The 21,842-nt window shown below is 56.0% G+C and overlaps 1 protein-coding gene across 7 annotated transcripts; it reads right to left on the reverse strand.

Moving 5' to 3' along the window:
* Positions 1–145: 145 nt before the first annotated feature.
* On the reverse strand, positions 146–21,826 carry BRD9 (bromodomain containing 9). 7 transcript variants are annotated; one of them, XM_027125421.1, is made up of 17 exons: positions 21,656–21,826; positions 20,787–21,001; positions 20,353–20,485; positions 18,551–18,611; positions 17,968–18,112; positions 15,942–16,052; positions 15,153–15,328; positions 13,848–13,980; positions 12,199–12,274; positions 10,944–11,039; positions 10,364–10,496; positions 8,523–8,634; positions 5,088–5,126; positions 3,914–4,013; positions 1,885–2,052; positions 805–909; positions 146–696 (listed from the first exon to the last, which is right to left on the reverse strand). In XM_027125421.1, exons 1-16 carry the CDS (start codon positions 21,705–21,707, stop codon positions 809–811), a joined length of 1,851 nt encoding a protein of 616 aa, XP_026981222.1. In that variant the 5' UTR covers positions 21,708–21,826; the 3' UTR covers positions 146–696; positions 805–808. The 7 variants fall into 7 exon arrangements, with proteins under 7 accessions (XP_026981222.1, XP_026981221.1, XP_026981224.1 ...); XM_027125420.1 differs by having other exon boundaries at positions 146–699; positions 801–909; XM_027125423.1 differs by having other exon boundaries at positions 146–699; positions 801–909; positions 15,153–15,265; positions 21,656–21,825.
* Positions 21,827–21,842: the final 16 nt, after the last annotated feature.

The raw sequence follows: 21,842 nt of genomic DNA on the forward strand, positions 1-21,842 counted from the left end.
CGGGGCCAAGAACCGGGCCAGATGCGGAGCAGACCGCAGGAGACGGGGCTAGGAAGAAGGGATGCCATCCAGCTCGCGTGACAAGGGTTTTGACTAAGTCACGCAAAAGGGGACACCTAGCAGTGCTGTAAGTAACTACGCGTGATGACACTCTTTGTGTATCTTTTTATTAAGACCTGTATTTACATTCTGCAAATACAAACAGGCTTCCAGTAAACACATCCAGAACAAAGAGCGTTTTCGGACACTTAACCCTGCGCCACGGCCAGCAGGACAGGCCAGCTGTCAGCAGGGGGCGCCCCTCTCAGCACAAGGCTCAGAGAACGGGGACGCTGCCCTCACTCCCAACCCCGACGCGGCCCCCGCCGTGACCCGCCTGGGAAACGTGGGGACGTGGGGCACGGGCGGGGCGGGAACGTGTAGGATGCCGCAGGGAACAGAGACAGACGCACCCACGTCTGCCTCCCAAGGGCTTCTCCCAGAGGACGCGGGGCAGACAGGTGCGTCCACACAGGCACAGAGGAGGACTTCACCGCCACCGAGAAGCTCAGAGACAGACCACAGCAGCTGCCCGGCATCTGGTCACACACCCTTTACGAGTGATCTCCAACTCTTCAGGACGCACAGGACCACTCACAGAAACGCTGCGTCCCAGCGCGGCTAACATGACAACAGACGAGTCACCACCTCCCGGGGCTGCTTCCCGCACGCCAAAGGGGACAAAATGAAAGTCTTCGTCTCATGACAAAAACTGTACATGCAAATAAAAGCTTACAAAATAAGAAACAACCAAAGGCCACCTACGGGGCTAGCTCTTTGTGGAGGCTGCGGGCTCTGGGGACTGAAGAAACTCGTACGGGTCGTGGGTCCCCTCGGGCTGCTCCCCAGCACTGAGGCGAGAAGGGCTTCCTGCAATCACGGGAGAGAAGGGACGTGTCACCCCAGGGTCTGCCACACGCACGCAGCTCACGACCCTCCTTCAGGGGCATTGCTGCTCCACGGGACAACTTTAAAAGCTACAAATGCACGTGTGCTGGACACGAACGTCCGCGTGGCTGCAGCCAGCTGAGCCCGGGCCTCAGCCCCGAGCCGTGGCTCCCAGGGATGGGCCGCCCGATGGCCCCAGAAAGGGGGCCCCGAGCCTCCACGCAGCAGGGCTGCTGCTTCTGCAGGAAGGAAGGCTCCTCGGCCGGGGGCCTCAGACAATCCCACGCTCCGGAGGAGCCCCAGTGTCACCCTGAGTCCACCAGGACCTCGGGGCCCTCATATCTGGAGCTGCCCCAGGGTCACCTGGAACCTCCTTCACATGCCTTTATCACAAGGTTAACGGGACCAAAATGCTGGTCCTTAAGACAGTTTTAGCCAAACCTCTACAGGTGATCACTCATCGCCCCCTCCCCCGAACGCCAAGCTCTGTTACACTGAAAGAGTAACTCAGTGTCGGTATCTGGGAACTGCAACAGCAGGGTGAGGACTCATCTAGCACGTTCAAGCGGCCAGGAGACGCACTGTCCGGGCGGGGCCCCGACACACCCACCCACCCTCACTGGTTCACCAGGGGACTCCCAGGCCAGGCAAGGTCCTGTGCTCTCCCCACACGAGGGTCCTGCAGGAACACACTTGTCCACACGGGGCTTCAGGACCACAAGTAGGAACAGCAGAAAGAAAGCAACGTTCCCAATCCCTCACTCTGGAGGCTGGCAGGTCCACGGCTGGAGGCTCCTCCTGACACAGGACCTGCAGCACCTTCCGGCCAAGCCCCCAGATCCCTAGACTGAGTCCCACCCAAAGCCTTCACCTCAGTGCAGCCGCCTGGCCCGGGAACCCCAGGGGCCAGGGCCCTCCCGGCTGCGGCCCACGCCACTCTGCACGAGGCGGCCTCACCCAGGTGGCGCTGGTCCCTGTCAGAGGCGTTGGACAGGGAGCTGAGGTTGGAGGACGGCCGGGAGCCCCCACGCTCTGCCTGCGCCTCCTGCAGGTCCTGAAGGAGCTTCGTGGTCTCGTCCAGGCTCAGGTGGCTGTCGTCGTGGTCCAGCTCCTTCTTCACTTTCCCTGCACACACGGGACGATGGGATGTGGAGGCCGGTCAGCCCGTCCACCCGCAGCCACGTCACCACACGCACCAAGGACGACAAACGCCTGGCTGAGCCTGCCCTGCGCCAGTGTGAGGGTGGCCTCTTGGGGGGTCAAGAGCCGCACACATGCTGTGGTCACCTGCGGCCCAAGCCCCCCGAAGGGCGCGGCCTAATGGTGGGACCACGTCCGCCCTGCACTGACCTGGCTCTGTACCCTAAGACGGCCTAAGAAAAACCCAGACAGGGCCCGACGCTCCAAGCTGCCTAACGACCATCGGAACAGCGCCCGGCACGTGCAAAGTCGCCGACTATATCCAGCGCATCCCACCAGCCACGCCCATGCAGGCAGAGAAACGGACACGCAGCCCCACCGGGGGAGAGCCCTGCGAGTGAGATGCGGGGACAGAGATTAGGAACACGCACCGCGTGTTCCAAAGGCAAAGGACACGTGACCGGAGGCAAGAGGGGGACGACGCAGGAAAAGTCGGTGGAGCTCCTGGGGGTGAAAAGAATGGCAGCTACGGCGAGCCCAGGAGACTGACAGGTCAGCAGAAGGGCGCCCAGCGCCCCCAGGACTCCGCCCGCCACGGCCCGAAACCAAGCAGAGAGCAGACCAAAGGCCGGTGGGCAGAGTCGGGCTCAGGAGGGTGCTGGAGAACTACAGCCAGACTCCCCACATTCAGCTCCAAACCCCCAGGCCCAACGACGAAACGCAACCCGTGAAGAATAAACCTAAAGGAGAACCAACCAGGGCTGCTGTGACCAAACTACCACAACCAGGTAAAGTGGAGAAAGCCTTGGACTCCGCGAGAGGAAAGAGAACAGTTGTCAGAAGCCAGACCGGCCCCTGGCTGGCTCCCACCGCCTGAGTGACCGAGGGGGCGCCGTGCCAGACCGTCTGGGCCACGGTGTGCTTTGTCCTGGGCCCCCGCCTTCCTGCTGGGAGTCTGGGGCCGGGGCTGGGCCAGGCAGAGGGTGCCGGTCGTCACAGCTCCGGCTGGGGGCTCGTGGGGAGCGCGCTGGCAGCTGGGGCCGGGTCTCCCGCAGCAACACCCCCCCAGGCCCCTCCGAGTCCTGGGGTCCTAAGGAATCACACCTGGGGGTGGTCCTGGGGACCCCTGAACCGCTGGGAAACCAGCACACAGCCAGACGGCAGGCTGGAGCGCAGTCCTATCCACAACCGCGCTGAACACCAAGGGTCTGACGCGCTTCAACCAGAAGCAGGGCCTGCCAGGCTGCGTGACGGAGCGAGGCTGCCTGACACCCTTCACGACGGGGTGACGAGGTCCACTTCCAACAGCAGGCGGGGCGCGGACCCAGCCCCCAGCCGCAGGCCAGGCCATTCCTGCTGGGGCTCTTCTGGGGCTCCAGGGCGGTCAGCAGCACCTCTGGCCTCTGTCTACTTGAGGCCAGAAGCACCAGGTCCCAAGTGTGAGGCCAAAGACGTCTCCAGAGGCTGCCACAGGTCCCCTGGGGGAACTGCCCTGGCGAGACCACTGAGGGGACGCACAGTACGTCCAGCAGGTCTGAAGGGGGAGGGGAGGAGACGCACCATGAAAACCACTGGCCACGAGAGGCTGGGAGGGCCTCATCGGCACACAAGAGCCGAGGGGAGCACAGAGGCATCTTCCCCGACGGGGCCAGCCCAGTGGGCACACGTGGACGACGGTAGGGAGCGCACCACTGCACTAACCGGGGGCGGGACCCCAGCAGACGATTCCCAAGGCGGGCCCCATCTGGAGTCACCTGGGGGGTCCTGAGGATGGGGGTCTTCATCGTGCGGCCAATGGGCAGGGCCGAGCCACCCTGCCCGCAGGGAGGTGCCCGGCACAACCTACCCAGACAGCCGAGCACGGAGATGTCCAGAGAGACGTCCGAGTAGGACTTCATGGCCATGAAGTCCAGGGCGGGGCCACCATCCCCGAGAGGGTCCCCCGCCTGCAGGAGACAAGCGATGTGAAACAGGAAAGGAGAGGCAGCTGACACGGATGTAACGGCCTGCCAGCCACGGGGAGGCCAGGCCTGTCGCGTCGTGTCCACCCGAAGAGCCCACACCGCAGCCCAGGGGTGAGCTCCCAGTGGATGCCTGTACCTGGACCAGCGATGAAGGCGGCTGGTCTCTGGGGACCTACAGGCGCTGAGGGGACCTGAGAGAGACCCAAGACCTGAAGGGCCAGGCTACCTTCCAGGAACTTCACAGATAACGCGGCAGATTCCAGAGCAGCGCACTCTCTTTCCTTCTCTGGGCTGACCCATGGAGGCCCTGCTGCGGGCCAGAGCGGCCGGGTCCCTGCCCAAGGCAGCCTGCAGCCCATCCCAGCTCCTCGCAGACTGTGTGAGGCCGGCACCCACACGTGTCTGTGTAACCCAGACGGAGACCCGAGCAGAACCCTGGCTGCCCCGTGCACCCAGGGGAGATGCCCTTGGCACCTTCTCCAATTCTGCCCATCCAAGGGCCCCCACCTGACAGGCACCTGACGCTCTGCCCTGGGTGGGCCCCCCGGTCACCAAGGCCAGGTGACCCCTGGAGTCCAGGCCCCCACACCCTGCCCAGAGTCCTGGCATCTCTGCCCACATGGCCGTGTGCAAAGCTGGGGGCCACAAGTGCTCCAAGTCACCCCAGGGCAGGATGAGGAAACCATGGCCGGACCGCAGCGGAGCGTTTCCTCAGAGAGTGCCCGCCCCGGCGCTGGCGAGGCCCCAGGACGCCCCAGCTGACAGCACGTGTCCGCCGGCGAGCCCACCTTCTGGGAGGACCGGAAGACCCCTGCTCACCCTGCGGGCCGCCCCTCCAGCCCGTGAATCCCTCTGTCCAATTTGGAGGAATGTGCTGTGCCCACACCCTCAGTCCAGTCATCACAGTCGGGATGGGGGGACCACCACTTAAGATTCCTCATCAGCAACGCAGCCAGTTTCTAAATAAAATATCTCAACCACTTCAAAGGCCAAACACAACTGTCCTCATGGGAACCCAAACAATTAGGTTTCTACTAACTTGTCCACGAGACGCACCTTTACTTCATCCAGAGGCTTCGTCGGAACGCTTCTCCTCTGCAAAGCAAAAGAGACAAGAACCAGTGTTCCACGACAGTTTTACACAGAACCACTCATCCAGTCGCCCACGCATGAGGTGGACGCGGCTCATCCGCTGCTCCGAGCTGGCCCTCGTGGGGTCGTGCTGCACTGTGAACCACACGGCCCGTGCGGCCCGGCTCACGAGACCACCCTGGGGTGAGGTGGACACCAAGGAGAGCACCCCAACCTGCGTCTGCATCCCTGGGGGCAGAACACCAAAGAGGAAAGTCAGACGTTGGAAAAACAGCCAACGGTTTAACCTGGAAAACGGTTTAACCCAGGAGGTAGAGAGATCCAGAGACCAGCTGGATCCCGACAGAGCACGACGCCTGTGGTACCACCGCCCTCGCAGGGATGGGGCCACAGGCCAGGCACCCTTCTCTCTGGCCTGCTCAGCGCCAGGCGAGGGCGCACACTTGACCACCCCTGTGACCACCACTCTGACCAAGCACAAAGGTTGCACTGAGCCGTGTCCTGTGACCTGGCAGAAGCACTGTGTGAAACCACCCTAGTTCTGTGGATGAACCTAGAAAGTCCCTCAGCCTGCACGCCCTCCATCCGCGATCTTTTGCTCAAGATGATGTTTCTGAGACTCGCTTGTGTTAAAAGCTTCACAACTCTTAAGCAGAAAAATAAATACTGCCGTCACTTTAACATCTGTTTCCTCACATAAACTTCTGCTGACGTATATATTTCATTATTGGATGTTATTTATGCTTTGGCACATCTAAAATTATGCCACTCTGAACACAGTTCATTCAGAAAATTGATCAAACTGTTCTTGCCTTCTCTGTCATAAATTGGCCATAAGTGGGTGAGTTTATTTCTGGGCTCTCTATTCTGTTCCACTGATCTGTGTGTCTGTTTTTGTGCCAATACCACACTGTTTTGATTACTCTATCTTTGTAGTACAGTCTAAAGACTGGGAGTGTGATACCTCCAGCTATTCTGTCTCAAGATTGCTTTGGCTATTCGGGGTCTTTCGTGTTTCCATATCAATTTTAAAATTATTTGTTCCAGTTTTGTGAAAAATGCCACTGGTATTTTGATAGGGATTGCACTGAATCTGTGGACTGCCTTGGATAGCATGGCCGTTTTAACCATATTACTTCTTCCAATGCAAGAAAGGACAGTCTGTGCAACAAGTGGTGCTGGGACAACTGGACAGCTACATGTAGAAGAATGAAATCAGAACACCACCTAACACCACATACAAAAATAAACTCAAAATGAATTAAAGACCTAAGTGTAAGACCAGAAACCATAAAACTCCTAGAAAAAAACATAAGCAGAACATTGATATAAATCGTAGCAATAGTTTTGTTTTTGGATCTGTCTCCTAAAGCAAAGAAAATAAAAGCAAAAATAAACAAATGAGACCTAATTAAACTTAAAAGCTTTTGCACAGCAAAGGAAACTATAAACAAAACAAAAAGACAACCTACTGAATGGAAGAAAATATTTGCAAATGATATGACCAATAAGGATTAATATCCCAAATACATAAATAGCTCACACAATTCAACATCAGAAAAACAACCCACCCAATTAAAAAATGGGCAGAAGAATTAAACAGACATTTCTCCAAAGAAGACTTACAGATGGCCAACAGGCACATGAAAAGATGCTCAACGTCGCTAATCATCAGGGAAATGCAAATCAAAACCAAAATGAGATCACCTCACACCTGTCAGAGCGGCTGTCATCAAATAACAAATGCTGGAGAGGGCGTGGAGAAAAGGGAACCCTCCCACACTGTTGGTGGCAATGTACATTGGTGCAGCCACTATGGAAAAACAGTATGGAGATTTCTCAAGAAAACTAAAAACAGAACTACCACGTGATCCAGCAATTCCACTTCTGGGTATAGATCCAAAATGTATACAAATTCGAAAAGATACGTGCACTCCAATGTTCATAGAAGGTTACTTATGTGTGCCAAGACATGGAAGCAACCTACGTGTCCATCAACAGATGAATGGATAAAAAAGATGTGGTGTGTGTGGGTGCGTGCGTGTGTGTGTGTGTATATATAGATATATATATATCCACACACACACATACACACATATACATACAACGAAGTACGATTTAGCCATAACGTAGAACGAAATTTTACGACTGGCAATAACATGGATGGACTTGGAGGATTTTATGCTACGTGAGATAAGTCAAAGAAACACAAATACTGTGTGTTATCACTTATATTTGTAACCTAGAAAACACAACAAACCAGTGAATACAACAAAAAAGAAGCAGACTCACAGATACAGAGAACAAACTAGTGGTAACCAGTGGGGAGATGGAGGGGGGAGGGGCAAGATAGGGGAGTAAGAGGTACAAACTACTCTGCACAAATAAGCTACAAGGATGTACTGTGCAACACGGGGAACAGAGCCAATACTTTATAATAACTAGACATGGAATATAAACTTTAAAAATTGTGAATCGCTATATTGTATACCTGAAACTTACATAACATTGCACATCAACTATACTTGAATAAAAAAATGATAAAGAAATAAAAGCACAATCTAGACTTCACACACAAAAAAGAAAAAAGATATTTGAAGAATAAAGGCTGAAAATATTCCAAGTTTGATGAAAACTATACACCGAGAAGCCCAAGAAACTCACCAAATGTTAAGCAGAATAAAGACAAGAAAAGCACATGAAAAAACACCAAAAGTAAACGGATGTAAGTCAGTTATAGAAACTATAATTTTCAAGTATCTAGAGCAACAGGCAGCACTTTTTCTCCAAATGGCCGGAGAGCAAATATCTGAAGCTTTGTGGTCACGCACGGTCTGTAGCACGTTTTTCTTTTTTTCTTTTAAATCTTCAAAAACTGTAAAAAACATTATTAGCTTATGGGCCCAAATTTGCCAATCCTTGATCTTGACCAAAAAAAGACACATTAAAAACGGAAAACAAAGATAAAAATGACTGCAGACACTTCCTCAGAAACAAAGTGAGTAAGCGACCATTTTAAGTAGAGGCTAAAATGTCACCCTATAATTCCACACCGGGAAGGTGACTTTCAAAAACGAAGGAAAATGAAGACACTTTTCAGATAAAGAAAAAGCTGAGTAAATTCGCAGCCAGCAAATCTGTCCTTTAAGAAACTTCAAAGGAAAGTTTTCAGGACGAAGGAAAGTGACAGCAGATGAAAGAAATGTAGGTCTAGAGAGTGATGGAGAATACGTGCCAGACAGAGAGGAACTCTGTAAGTTTCTCTGAAAGATAATTGACTAAAGTAAAAACAAAGAATAAATAATAACCAGTGAGGGAGAAACAGCCACCGACCACCTAAAAACAGCACATCCCCTAGCGCCCAGTCTGGCGGGCACAGGAGTGGCCCAGCGCACCCACCTGCCTCAGCTGGAAGAGCATCCGTGAGTGGTCCCCGCCCGTGATCTGGTCCAGGAGGTCATCCACCAGCTTCTTGCTGTAGCTCCCGGCATCCTTCACAAACTCCTGCAGGCTGGGAAGGGCCGCGAGAAAACAGGCTGGAAGCCGCCCTCCGTGCCCACGCCCCATCCTGGCTGCACGCCCCTCAGACACGCCCCCACAGGACAGGCTCTCGCTGAGCGCTACAGCCCTCCAGGTGCAGCGGCTTGGGGAGTGGAGAACAGTCTTCATCAGAGCGGCCCGGGACCCAGAAGAGTTAAAGAGCAAAGTGAAGAACACGTCTCCGCATCCCGATGCAGCTCACGCTAGCTCTCACAAAAGCAGCACACTCCTAACTGCGCGTTTTGGAGTTAGAAACACAGGGAGACTGAGGAGAGCGTGCTGCGGAGGGCTCCACGCTGGGGAGCGGGGCGGCAGGTACGGGAGCAAGACTCCCCACGTGCACCCTGAGTGTCATTTTGATCTCTGGACCGTGTGAATGCTTGAAAATCCAAAACAAGACGAAACAGCAAATTTGGAAAGGAGGCCGGGAACAGAACCCACAGCCCAAGCCGCAGAGCCAGGCCAAGTCCCAGCAGGGGCCCCGGACTGCAAAGGCCCTCACGTGGGGCAGGGAGGGCCGCGAGCCCGGAGGGTCTCCACCAGGAGCCTTGGGGTGGGGAGCAGGGCCGAGCAGCAGCTCTCCCGGGGGAGAAGGGGTGCTGGCACCGCGAAGGGCGCGGCCTGCTTCCTGGGCTGTTCAGGCGGCCCGGGATCCGTAGGCCGTCCAGGAGCTCGTGGAAGGTCATATATTGAGCTCGTGGGGGCGAGCTCGTGCCGGCTGCACTTGCTGCCTGAACCATGGGGAGTGGTCCCCCCAGAGCTGAGCCGAGGAGAGGGCCAACCACTCGGGACACGAGCCTCCCACCTGCAGCTTCCTCCTTGCTTCTTCACCTTCACTTCTGTTTCCGCACAAAAATCAGGGTTAGGAATTCATTTACTGTGTTAGGAGCTAACTGATTTCTTGTTGTGTGCTCTTCAAAGATATTCCATATTCTCTTTGGAATAAAACAAAGATCTGATATGGGAAGACTCTATTTCTCAGAGACTAGCAAAATCGCTACTTTCCCCATAGAAAGCCACAAAAATTCTAAAAGAATGATCCACTTTTACTTTGTCTCAGAAAACAAAAAATACGAAAACAGCCCTATAGAAATGCAATACTCTATCCCTAATTTTAATCACAGCTGGGGCTGAACCGCGTTCCCAAAACTCACACGTTGAGGCCCTGAGCCCCTGTACCCCAGAACGTGACTATTTTGAGATGCGGCCTTTAAAATTTGAAGGTGATTAAGTTAAAACCAGGTCTTTGGGGGGGGCCTAACCTTGGTGTCCCCAGAGGAAGGGAGCTCAGGACGCAGATGCGCAGAGGGAAGCCGGGGGAGGGTGCGGGGGACGGCTGTCTGCACGCCGGCGAGAGGCCCCGGGAGGAGCTGCCCTGCCCGCACCTGCACCTCGGCTTCCCGCCTCCAGGACTGGAGACCGTGAGTGTGTGCTGTGCGAGCCGCTTTGTTCTGGCGGCCGGAGCCGTCGCGCAGCCACGAGACCCTCTTTAGGACAGCCGCGACCCCGGCTCCCCGTGACGGCGCACGGCCGTCCCACACACGGGCTCCCGTGGCTCCGGCCTGGACCGTCATCACCTCCAAATCCCGACCAAGCGAGTGACCCGAGCTTGAGGGCCGCCTGCGGTGGCCGCGGAGGTCTACTGGAAACAACCCGGCCCCCAGTCCAGCCCTGCCCGCAAGGGCCGCGCCGCCGCCCACCTCAGCGCGCACTGCACACCCGTCTCGTCTCCGTAGGCCGAGTACAGCAGCTCCACCTCGTCGCACTTCAAGTCGCCGAACACTGAGTTGTTGTGCGTGGACAGGGCAGTACTGGCACCGGACAGGAAGGTGACTGGGGGGGCGGGGCAGGGCGTCGTCAAGGCTGCGGGCACACGCGGGCCACGCCCCGCGACCCTGCGCCGCCACCGCCGCTGCGCCTCGCCACGCCCACGCCGCGTCCTCCGAGGACGGGGAGGTCAGGCAGGAGCCGCACAAGCCAGGGAGCCCAGCGTGAGGCCCACGCGTCCTCCCGCCCTTCGCGCAGGGTCCCCGCTGCAGGCAGTCTCGCGAGCCCTCCAACAGATGGAGCGTGACAGCTTGTTGGAGGAAACGTAAACCACACACACAGGCGGCTGCCACGTGCAGGCCCCGCCCCCCAGTGGCAGAGGCGGCACCTGCCCACCTGCCCGGTGGGCTCCTGATTCCCAGCACTTCCCGGGACCTGACCTGTAAGATGAGGTTCCAAACCAGGCCCGGACGTGGCGCCCACACGGTGAGCCGGGGCCCCTGGGGTGCTCACCTCTGCTCCTCCGCTCCTCCCTGAAGCCCAGCGCGGTGAAGCCGGGCAGCAGCTTGCTGGACAGCGCGCTCAGGTCCACCGGGTGCGTCTCCTCCTCTGCAAGGGCACCAGGGCCGTGAGCAGGTGACCCCGGAGCCCCCAGCCCCAGGCAGTGATGGGTGCACGCAGGAGGGCGGGCCCGGGGGCTCCCCGTGCCCATCTACAGCCGATCTACCAAGCTGGCTGCCTTTCTCTCGTCTCAGCTGCACCGTGATCTCACCTTAGTGCCCCAGCTCTCATGACGACAGGCCAGCGGTCTGCCCACCACAGGGCAACATAACCTTCCCAAACCCACAGTACCGCTCACCACCTCCGAGAGACCTCGGGCCACGTGTCACAAGAGCAACAGAGCAGCCTGAGGGCAATTCCTACGCTGAATTCGCCCTTCAAGTTGCTCACGTGACCTGAGCAGGACCCTTCAAATCCCCAATCTGAACCTCCCTCTCATGTTCTCTTGCTAAGTGTTGACCAGCTCGCCTGTTCTCTTCTAACGAGAACGTTATGATTCACTCCAACTGAAGGTCAAAAGCAGTGGCCAGCGCCTGTCCCCCTCATCCATCAGAGGACACCGAGTGACCCTGCTCATCTTGGCGGTGGCGGGGAAGCACCGAGGGGCACGCTGGGCCGTGAGAGCCGTCCCACATCCACGCAGGTGAGAACAAGGGGGGTGTTTCACCTGCTGTGTGTGTGTGACAAGCCTTTGAAATACTTTTCCAGAAGATGGAAAAGTGTAAAAGTACTTTAAAGACCACAGCCGTGGCCGTACAGGTTGGATGGACCCTCCCTTCAAGGAAGCTCCTGCCTCCTTCGAAAGCTTCCCTGATGCAGCTGCCAGGCAGGTCGTGTGGGGCAGACGCCTGCCTCGTTCTAGCCTCGAGGGCAGGCAGAGCTCAGTGCCCCGGTTCCAACAGAGGAGCCTCAGCTGGGCTGTGAAGCAAACCCAGCTCCCAGGGCCTTGCTGCAGCTTTGGGGAGCGCGACCCCAAGCGCTTGGGGCCCTTGGTCCGAAAGGTCTGACCAGCATCTCCGGCCCCACTGGACGGCCGCCCGCGGTCCACTGACCACATTTGCGTCCCGCTGTGTGGGAGACTGGACACGCCTTTATCTACACTTCACCACAGCGTCGTGACCAGGGAAAAGGGGCATCTCGGGCAGGCCGTGAGGTGCAAGGTCACCGAACGGGACAGAGGTGAGGGAAGCGCGTGTGAGCCGCTCACCGTCTGCGTCCGGCTCGGCCGTGTTGACCACGCTGTAGAGCAGGCTCCCGTCCCCGTTCTTCTTCAGGTAGCCCATCTGCAAGGAAGCACGCCTGAGCGCCCGCTCTCCGGATGGCCCCGGCCCCCTGGCCCAGGGCTCCACCGAGACACCAACAGAACAGAGGCCTCCGAGGGCGGCCTGAATCCTAAAAGGCCACGAAGTTACTCGTTTCCCTGTGAACAAAGGCCACGTGCACACGTGTGCGATCGCAGAACTTCTGGGACGGGCTCCAAACAGGAGCTTTGAAGACAGAGAGCGAACCCTAGAAACAGCCTTTTCCAGCAGTCAGAGGCCCGAGCACAGCGAGCTGGGTCGGGGCCTGGTCAAGGAGACCCAAGATCCACCTCTGACGCCCGTGGGAACTCATCTCCGTTTGAAAACCAGCCTGCGCGCAAGAGCAGCCCCTGCACAGGCTGTCGGGAGGGCCCAGGAAGGGGAGGCTGCCGTGTGGGTCCGTGTGTGCGAGGGGCCCAGCGTCCGAGCAGGGTGAGTAGGGCACGGGGTAGAGGGGGATGGAGAGGCGACGTAAGTCGGGTTTCTCACGGTGGAACTGCGAAACTGTAAGGGGGAAAAGCAAAGCAGACCCACGGAATTGAACGTTTCCGTGTGAAAACTCGGTGTTCAGTGAACGTAAACACGGACGTCAGTACAGGCTGTACGGACGGACGGGGCCTTCCTGGAAGCTTTGTCCACCAGGGCCCAGGTCTAGGTCTGGGATGCCGCTCTCCGCTAGGGAACCAGGGCTCCTTAGAGAAATGTTGACTCCAGGGCTGAAAGGCCACAGGAGTGCAGACAAGCGAGCTCAACAGAAAGAACTATCACGTGAGCCACACGGGCAACTTCAAACTTTCTAGAAGGCACGTTGGAAATAAAAAGAAACACGTGGCGTAAAATGTAACGTATTTCATATAACCCGACACATCCAAATTGTTACCACTTCAAACTTCTTTACGTAAAATGTAAATTCCAACGCATGTTTCCCAAACTTAGTACAAAAATACAAAGTAAAGCTGTAATACGTCTTTACACAGACTGCACGTTGAAATAGAATTTTAGACGTATCACGTCAAACTAACCACTAGGGTTAATCTCATCTGTGTCCTTGCTAACGCGACTACTAGGAGGTTTAAAGCCGCACGCGTGTGAGATTCACGCTATTTCTATCGGATGCACGGAGGGAGGACACCTTGTGTTTGAGAGAGAAGGTGCTCAGAGGAGGGCAGGGCAGAGCCCTCCGCACAGGCTCACACCTGGGTCACAGACGCGTGAGCACACAGGGGAAAGGATTCACCTACAGCGGAGAGTCCTGGCCGGCTTGGCCTCGGCCCGGGGACAGAGGTTAGCGCCCCTGCGGGCAGGCGGCCCGCACACAACCACACCCCTCCTGTCCTTGAGGTGCCCTTGGAGTCCCCCCCTGCCCTCCGGGAGACCGGCCAGCAGGCTACCACGGCCAGTGGGGACGAGGAGCTGACCCCTCCGGTGACAACAGCGCCGCCCGGACACCAGCGGGACTCCGACCACATGCTCATAATGACCGGCTAACCTCTCGCTCGTGACGGCCGTGCCACTGTCCTGGCAGAAACACAGCCATCCCGTTCGGGAGTGCTACCTTGCCACCGGGGACCAGCCGGTTGATCCTGTCCCGGGCCTCGTCGGCCGCGTGCTCCACCAAGGCCAGGACGTGCTCCTCCGCGGTGCTGTCGGTCAGGCTGCAGGCGTTTCCTTCCGGCTCGAACATGCAGCTATGAGGCAGAAACAGGCAGGAGTCAACGGGCCGCACGTGGGCACACTCACCCCTCATCCCCACAGTCCGTCCCTCATGCCACGCCAGGGCGCGGCACAGGGCAGCGCAGAGCGCACTGTAACTCCCTTCCTTCTACTTCCGAGGCTTCCGCTAAGACGAGAAAGTACAAGCCAAGCAGATGCTCCACGTTTCTTGTGTTTCAGCTACGTGTTTCGGTCACTTTAAGAGCAACAGGGGCCTCACGGGTTAGTGCCACTCGAGGCGCCAGTAAAAAAGTGACAATCCCACGCAGGGCTGGGGCGCTGGCAGTGAGCCTGGGCTGGAGAGCCCCCCAGGACCCAGGGCGCCTAAGACCGCAGAGGCAGAGGAAGAGCGGACTGCCAGCGCCCGAGGGAGGCGCCCCCCACCCCCTCCCAGTGGAAGGCTCTAGAAGCAGAGGCGCCGAGCCCCTGCAAGGAACTGTGGGGCTGGGGTGAGCCCTCCTGGGGCTCTCGAGCCTGCGGAAGGCCCTCGCTCAGGCCCAGGCTCACAGCAACCGGCGCGGGGAGCCCGCCCTCTCGCAGCTGTCTGCCCGAAGCAGCACACCCGCGCAGAGCCTGCAACGGGCAAGCCCAGGTTGCCAATGCGCGTCCTACGCAGGAGGGCATGTCCTGGGGGTGAGGGGTCAGCAAATATTCACACAGAGCATGAGTGTGGGAACAGCAGCGACTGGTCAGCAGTGGACACCGCAGAGCCAAACCACACCTGGAACAGAGTGTGTGTGTGGCCGGCCGGCTGGCGGGGGTCCGTCAGGGTGACAGTGACTCTCTTCCAGGACGAATCACTGTGCACTGGCACGCGGAGAGTGTGGGTCACAGAGCAGAGAGCCGCGCCCCTCACAACTGACCCCGGGGCTCGGGGTCTTCTGACACTCCCTGCACCCACCGCGGCCACCTCATTCCCAAGGTGGGCAGGGAAGAAGGGTCGCCTCCCTCTGAACACAGGGTCCAGGGCCTGTCCCAGCTGCCTTGAAAGCCCGGGGGCTACAAACATGGCCCTCGGCTTCCAAAGAGCAAACTCTCCCGCCAGCAACGCAGGCAGCCTGCCCATGGCAGCTGCACAGACCCGCGAGGCCCAGCTCGTCACCTGCTCCCCACAGAGCCCTGGCCCCCACGGCGGGCAGTCCTGTACCTGATGACTTCTCTACTCGGCCTTTTGGATTTCTTAGCAGTTTCTACTTGTACGGGCACAACTTCAGGAACAGGCTCCTCGACGGCTGTATCTTCGTTGCCCAAAAGAGCTGCCTGCTGAGAAAAATCCATGTCCTGCATAAACGACATGCTGCGCTTCAAAGCTAACAGCCGCTCCTAGAATCAGAAAGGACAGAGCAGCAGGGACTTTACCTCTCCCTCCGGCCAAGGCACCATGACGATGGGATGGGATGGGTGGCCACAGCCCCACCTGGCCTAACAGCTAAGCTGCCACGGGGTGCGGCACCAAAGGGCGTGCCAATTGGCCGGGAGTGCTCAGAGCTGGCGGGGATGCACCTCACCTATGGGCTGGTCAGGCCCAAGGCACTGGTCCTAGATGCGTGACGCATGCAGCCTGGCTCACGGGAGAGGTCGGGGAAGCCACCTGGGATGCCCGGGATGGCTGTCTGGATTCAGAGAGGCAACCACGTAAAACAAGCCCGCAACGCAGGCTGCGACCCAGTGAGACCAACAGATCCGGAACTCTGCACCAACCCTTCGCGAGACCCTGCAGCTGGGGCAGGAGCAGAGAGCAGAGAGCGCCTGCAGGAGAGGGGCGTGGGGAGGGCGGCTGGCTGGGGGGCTACCCTAGAGCAGAGGGTCCACGCCGTGGCCAGGGGCGGATGGATGGAAGCATGTCAGTCACTGTGAGCTTCTGTTTAGGCACAAGGATCGTGGAGGAGGACGCTCACAGCCGAGGCTCCTCGCTCGCTGTTAGAGGGTCCCTTACTTTGCTCATCATCTTAAAGCCCGCGTGGAGGATCTTCTTAGCTAACTTGTAGTACACGGTGTCCGGTCTGTTGTACGTCATTGCATTATCACACATCAGTTTGAAATCTGCCTGAAAAGAAAAAAGAATGCATCAAGTTTGAAACACCACAGATAACGACAAAGAGTTGAGGTTTCTATCAAGAGGCCGAAAGGGGCTGAAACAGAGTGGAAGACAACTTGGCTCTCTAATTCAAGGAGTAACCTTTGTTAATTTATATGAACTTTCACAGGTTATTTTCCACTATGGACTACTATTAAGATATTGAGCATATAGTTCCCTGTTCTATGTAGTAAATCCTGGTTGCCTGTCTGTTTTTTATATGTAATAGTCTGTAACTGTTAGTCCCAAAGTCCAAATTTAGGCTCCCCCCCCGTGCCTGTCCCCTTTGGTAACTGTAGTTTGTTTTCTATGCCTGTGAGTCTGCTGCTGTCTCGTACATAGATTGTTACATTTTTTACACTCCACAAGTGATGTCATGTAACATTTGTCTCTGACTCACTTCACTAAGTATGATCATCTCTAGGTTTACCCATGTTGCTGCCAATGGTAATATTTCATTCTTTTTTTATGGCTGAGTAATTAAAGAGTACTTTTTAAAAACTCTGAGAAATTTTCATAATTGTTCATCGGTCTTTACTTGTATGAAAAATATTCCAGTGAGAAGCTTGCCAAAGTGTGTAACTTCTTTCTGAACGTGACACACACATTTCACAGGAGTAAAATGCTGGTTCCCTCTGCTTCCTTCCTGACCCACCCTATTCCCTCTCTTTGGAAGGAACTCAGACATTAATAGGAACAAAAACCAACAACCAGTTCTTTTAAGCAAAAGCAGAGGGATTAACTGAGAGGTGGGCATGTCCTCTCTCTGGGATTTTTCCGTAGGATTTAAAATTCTGTCTACGGACAGTGACTCTAGTACGATTAGAAAAACATTTTCCCCTAAAATAAAGAAGAGCCTTAGTGAAAAACTTACAATAAAAGTAAATGCTTGGAAATATCAGCATTTTACCACCTAGCCAAATTCCTTAGGGTACACCTGTCACAGGTGAGTCAGACCTCAGAATGGACGACTGCTAACGCAGCATGTACCACCTGGAGTCCTTACCAAGTCACGGTGCCGGTGTCCCCAGGGCTGGGACCGAGGCCATAAAGTCCCTCTGTCACAAGGCCCAACTGTGACAGGCTCAGAACACTCTCTGGAGGACACGTCTTGGCTTTGTCACTGGGTGAGTGACCAAATTAGGGGCCTGCAGGTAGACAGGTCACCTCTAGGACATGGATTATTATTAACCACCTGCCCACAGGAGTCGTGCCTGACCTTCCTATGAAAACTTTCCTTTTCTCCCACCCTCCCTTTAGTCTGTTGTGCTGTTTCTGCAGGTCAGCAAACCCTTTCAGTAAGTAAGGTCTCCAGTAAATACAAACAGAAAAGCCAAGCTTTTCCGAAGTTAACGGAACCTAAGAAACCTAAAGCCTTTTTCTAAGTGACATTATTGTCAATGTTGTCAAGCATTTGTTTTGATCTTCCCCCAAACCTGAAAGCCAATAAGCAATTTTTCCCTTTCACAGCCAGTGCTGAGAAACAGGGAGTTAGGAACAGAGTCGTCAGGAGACATGAAGATTTGTTATCCTAAAAAATTTAAACTCCCGGTTACTAAGATAAGGAAAATTATGTTTCTAAAAATACCCATTCTGGGGCCAGGCCAAAATGAACACATCCTCGCTTGACCCAACATGTCCGTTTATGCAAAAACAGTAACTTAAAAAGAAACACGTCTACTAGCACGCAACATACAGGCCAGCTTCTAGACCAAAATACTGAGAAAAGTACAACCAGCCCCTATGCTGGCGAAACGTCAACCCAACGTAGAAACACCCACGAAAACTTGGAACTGGAAACAACCTAAGATGTACGCAGTGTCTACTGCACATGAAGACACATGGAGCCTCCTAACAATTCCTTCAGGAGCTGAAATGAATTTACCTTAAATTCCGTGACTGACTTGTATTCATTAGCTACAATTTTGTCTCTCATCGTGCCAAAATCCATCGGGTGTTTTATTATCATTGAGTATCCAGGAGCAATTGCATCCGTGACAGGAAAAGCAAAAAATCCATGAGGATCTTTTCTGAAAACACAAACACCTTTATTTAAACTGGAAAAACCCTGAAATCTAAATTTCTAAACAAAACCCCTCCCAGTTAAAAATTTGATACAATTAACCAGATTTTAAGATTTGTTTCTTAAAAATAACAAATAAAATTCATGCTCTTTAAAACTGTGGTATTTTGGATACACTGAAAATTCCAAAACTACCATCCCGGCTCCTGCCATGACTCTACATCAGGGCGTCTGACAACCGGTGCAGACTCAGAGGAGATGAAGGAGGTGTTCTCGAGCCCTCCCAGCTCTGCTCCCACATGGCAGTGCCCCACCGCCCCGACTGAGCGTTACCCAGTGAAGGTGAAGGGCCTGCTTTACAGGTGGCAGGGGTGAGGCAAGAACACCAGAAAGAGAAGACACCTCAGATGTCCCCTAGCACAAACCCTTTAGAAAAGCTCTTTACCTCTGGAGCTGGCGGAGGAAATGCTCTAGTAGTTGCTGAATAGGCGTGCTCTCATTTTCAGCTGACGATTTCAAAAGTAAAAAAATAAAATTGAACAAAAGGATTTTGGTATCACTTCACCAGAAAGCAAACTCCAATTTCGTAATACTTATTTATCTATTTCTTGTTCTACAATGTTTTGGGTTCAAATGAGAACTGGATATAAAGATAAGCAGGGGGCTTCCCTGGTGGCGCAATGGTTGAGAGTCCGCCTGCCGATGCAGGGGACACGGGTTCGTGCCCCGGTCTGGGAAGATCCCACATGCCGCGGAGCGGCTGCTCCCGTGAGCCATGGCCGCTGAGCCAGCGCTCCACGATGGGAGAGGCCACAACAGTGAGAGGCCCGCATATCACAAAAAAAAAAAAAAAAAAAAAAATAAGCAGATCCCGCAAAGCTCAGCAGGGTGAAAAAGGGCACCCACAACACTGGTCCCCTAAACCCCTCAGACTGCCAACACCCCTCTCAAACAGTGATGTAGAGCCATCGCTCATCACCCTGTCTCCAGCCCCCATCACTCCTGGGCCTGGGACATTCCACACAAGGTATGAAGCAGCAGACGAAGGCTCTGGACATAAAAGCTGACCCTGGATGCACCGATATCGTTGTACTTGATATCGTTTACGGGCCTAAACTTCTGGGCACGCCTCTGTTTATCTGTAAAATGGGGATAAAAATGAGCGTTCCTGTGAGGACTCCAATTGTTAACCACGTCTCTGGGCCCACAGCGTGAAAAACACGGTTTTCAGGGAATGTGAACGCAGATGTCGGTACAGGCTTCCTTCCGCAAGAGTATGTATTAAATGGTCCTCCCTAGCTTTGTCCCCCAAGGCCCACACCCAGCGCCCAGATCTGGCATTCTGAATGCTGTTCTCCACCAAGCAACCAGGGCTCCTTGGGGAAATGGCTCACTTCTGGGCTGAAGGGCAACACAAGTGCAGACCTGCGGGTCCCAAGAGCGACGCTCTTGAGAGTGATCAGGACAGGTCCAAGAGAGCATCGTCTGATCGTGAGTTTTTCAGGTACACCGGGGCAGGTGCTAAACGTATGATCTCCAACAGGCCGTTGGGCAGATTAAGCTAGCAAGTACTAGTAACCATAGTAACTTCAGGCGCGTTCATCGGAGGCACTGATGCTCTGTGCCTGACCTTCTCTGCTCCACAGCAGGCCCAAGGGCCCTGAGTCCTGCCTGTTCCCTACAGCAATGACTCCCGCAGCAGAGGGTGTTGCCAGGAAGCAGCAACCCCACACTGCAACACAGTACCTCCCCTGCCCCCACCCCGGCAACTCAAAGGTGGCCAGACCCCAAGCCAAGGAAGAAACACCTGCAGGACAAACCCGCCTCCAGTCCAGCACCTCCTGACAACCTGACAGCCTCTGAGGGAAGCGACCACGCACAAATCAGAGCGTCCCGAGCACTCCAGAAGCCTTCCTCTGCTGCAGCCAGCATAGCTCCCAGGGGGAATGATGTCCTGAATAACTGATACCAGCACTAGCCTCCTCCCGTCCACAATGAGCTTCTCATTAGCTCCTGGGCTTTAAAAAAAAAAGGCCAGCAGTGGTGGGCCAAGCCCTGCTCTAGGAGTTCAGAGAGGATGGCAAGAACTTTAGGTCCATCCAGCTACTCTGTGTGAGGCCCTGGGAGAGAAAATGCTGTTCCTTCCTTCCTATGCTTCTCCCAAGAGCTGAAGGGCGGATGCCAACCACTAGTTCACAGCGACAAGCTCCGAAGCTCCAGGACGTCTCTGAAAACGCCGCCACTTGCCTGGCTGTGTCCGGCACGCTCGGACAGGCCGGTCGGGGGGCGGCTCCACCTCCACCTTCTTCCCCGGATCAAAGTCGTCCGCCTCTCCCTCTGTGTCACAGTGTTCCTTTTCCCGCTTCCGCTTCTTCTCTTCCTGTGAGGCAGGGTCAAGGCAGCGAGAGCAATGAAGTGCTTGTTAACAGACCTCGCGTTCCTCAGGGAAAGCTGAGAGAGAAAAGCCCTCTTCCAGAGCCCCTTCTTACTCCAGGCCACCACCCTTCAAAGACCCGCCCCCCAGGGGCCAGACAAGAAAAGATGCGCAAAGAGCCAAAACCGAAGCAACCGACCTCTGCACGGCGCACCCTACACCCTACGAGAAACAGAACACTCGCTTCCGGAGGCCAGGAAGCCCTTGCTCCACCTGCCCCCCAGGGCTTTCGGCCGCCCTCGCTCACCTTTCGCTTCCTTCTTTCTTCATCGTCAAGGTGCTTCTCCTTCTCCGACTTTTTCTTTTTCTTTTTCTTCTTCTCCTTGTGCCTCTCTCGCTCGTGGTCTGACCTGTCATCGTAGTAACTGGAGTCGTGGCCGGACCCTGAGAGCTCTGTCACTTCACTTCCTCCAACCTTGAGCACCAGCTTCAGGGGCTTCTCCAAAGGCTTGTCTGCATAGTCTGTGGACACGCAGGCGACCTTTACCGTGTGTGCTCAGGGCGCTCAGAGGCGCATACTGCTGCCCTGTCGGCAGCGTGGTGGGCCCAGGGTGGGGTGTCACGGGGAGGACACAGAGGCCCAGGAAGGTGGGGGGATCGGCTAAGCTCAGGTGGACAGCAGGGGAATGCCAAAACCAACAGCGAAAGATGCTGCTGGGGGCAAAGACAGGTGGGGTGCTCCCTCCCTCTCGCCCACAGACATTCTCAGGGGGGCTGCAGGGAGATCTCTGGGTCACTGTCAGGGGGGGAGAAGCCAGGCCACGCCTGGGGCCCAGGCGCACAATTCTCTACCCCCAGGTCCTGGCCCGTGGTCACCCCCTTCCTGTCCTGCAGCAGTCCCCGTGCGGCGTCCCTGACACCGGGACCAGGGGCTGCCGGACCAGGGCACAGGCGGGAAAGGCGGGAGAAGACCTCGGGAAACACGGACGAAGAACCACAGAGGTGCTCAGCGCTTCTCTCCAGGATGCGGCCAGAGCTAGACGGACGCTTGAGAGGCGCGGCCCCGAGACCCCGCCGGCGCGCCCCGGACCCCCGCTCTCGTCCCCGGGATCCCCGCCGCCTCGAACGCCCGCCCGTCCGCCCTCCCGGCGTCACAAAGCGCGTCCGCCGCCTCACCCTCGTACGACGAGCGCCACTCGGCCTTATGCTTCTTGTGCTTCTTGCCCATGGCGACGGCGCCGAGGGCAGCAGCGAGTCCTGCCGCACCGTGGCCGCCGACCCCCGGCCCTGGTTCTCCGCCCGCCTCGCCGCGGAGCTTGCGGGATCGCGCCGGAAGCGGGCGCCGAGACCGGAAGTGACCCGC

The sequence above is a fragment of the Aethalodelphis obliquidens genome, unplaced genomic scaffold (assembly GCF_003676395.1).
Source record: "Aethalodelphis obliquidens isolate GAN/ISIS:26980383/991018 unplaced genomic scaffold, ASM367639v1 scaffold29, whole genome shotgun sequence".
NCBI lineage: Eukaryota > Metazoa > Chordata > Mammalia > Artiodactyla > Delphinidae > Aethalodelphis > Aethalodelphis obliquidens.

Coding starts and splice junctions, on each gene's coding strand:
- BRD9 (XM_027125421.1), bottom strand. CDS start 21,707: ATGGGCAAGAAGCACAAGAAGCATAAGGCCGAGTGGCGCTCGTCGTAC. Junction 5,127..8,522: donor TGCTCTTCCAGCTGAGGCAG/GTGGGTGCGCTG, acceptor TTTGCTTTGCAG/AGGAGAAGCGTTCCGACGAA. Junction 2,053..3,913: donor CTCCGTGCTCGGCTGTCTGG/GTAGGTTGTGCC, acceptor CCGTGTGTGCAG/GGAAAGTGAAGAAGGAGCTG.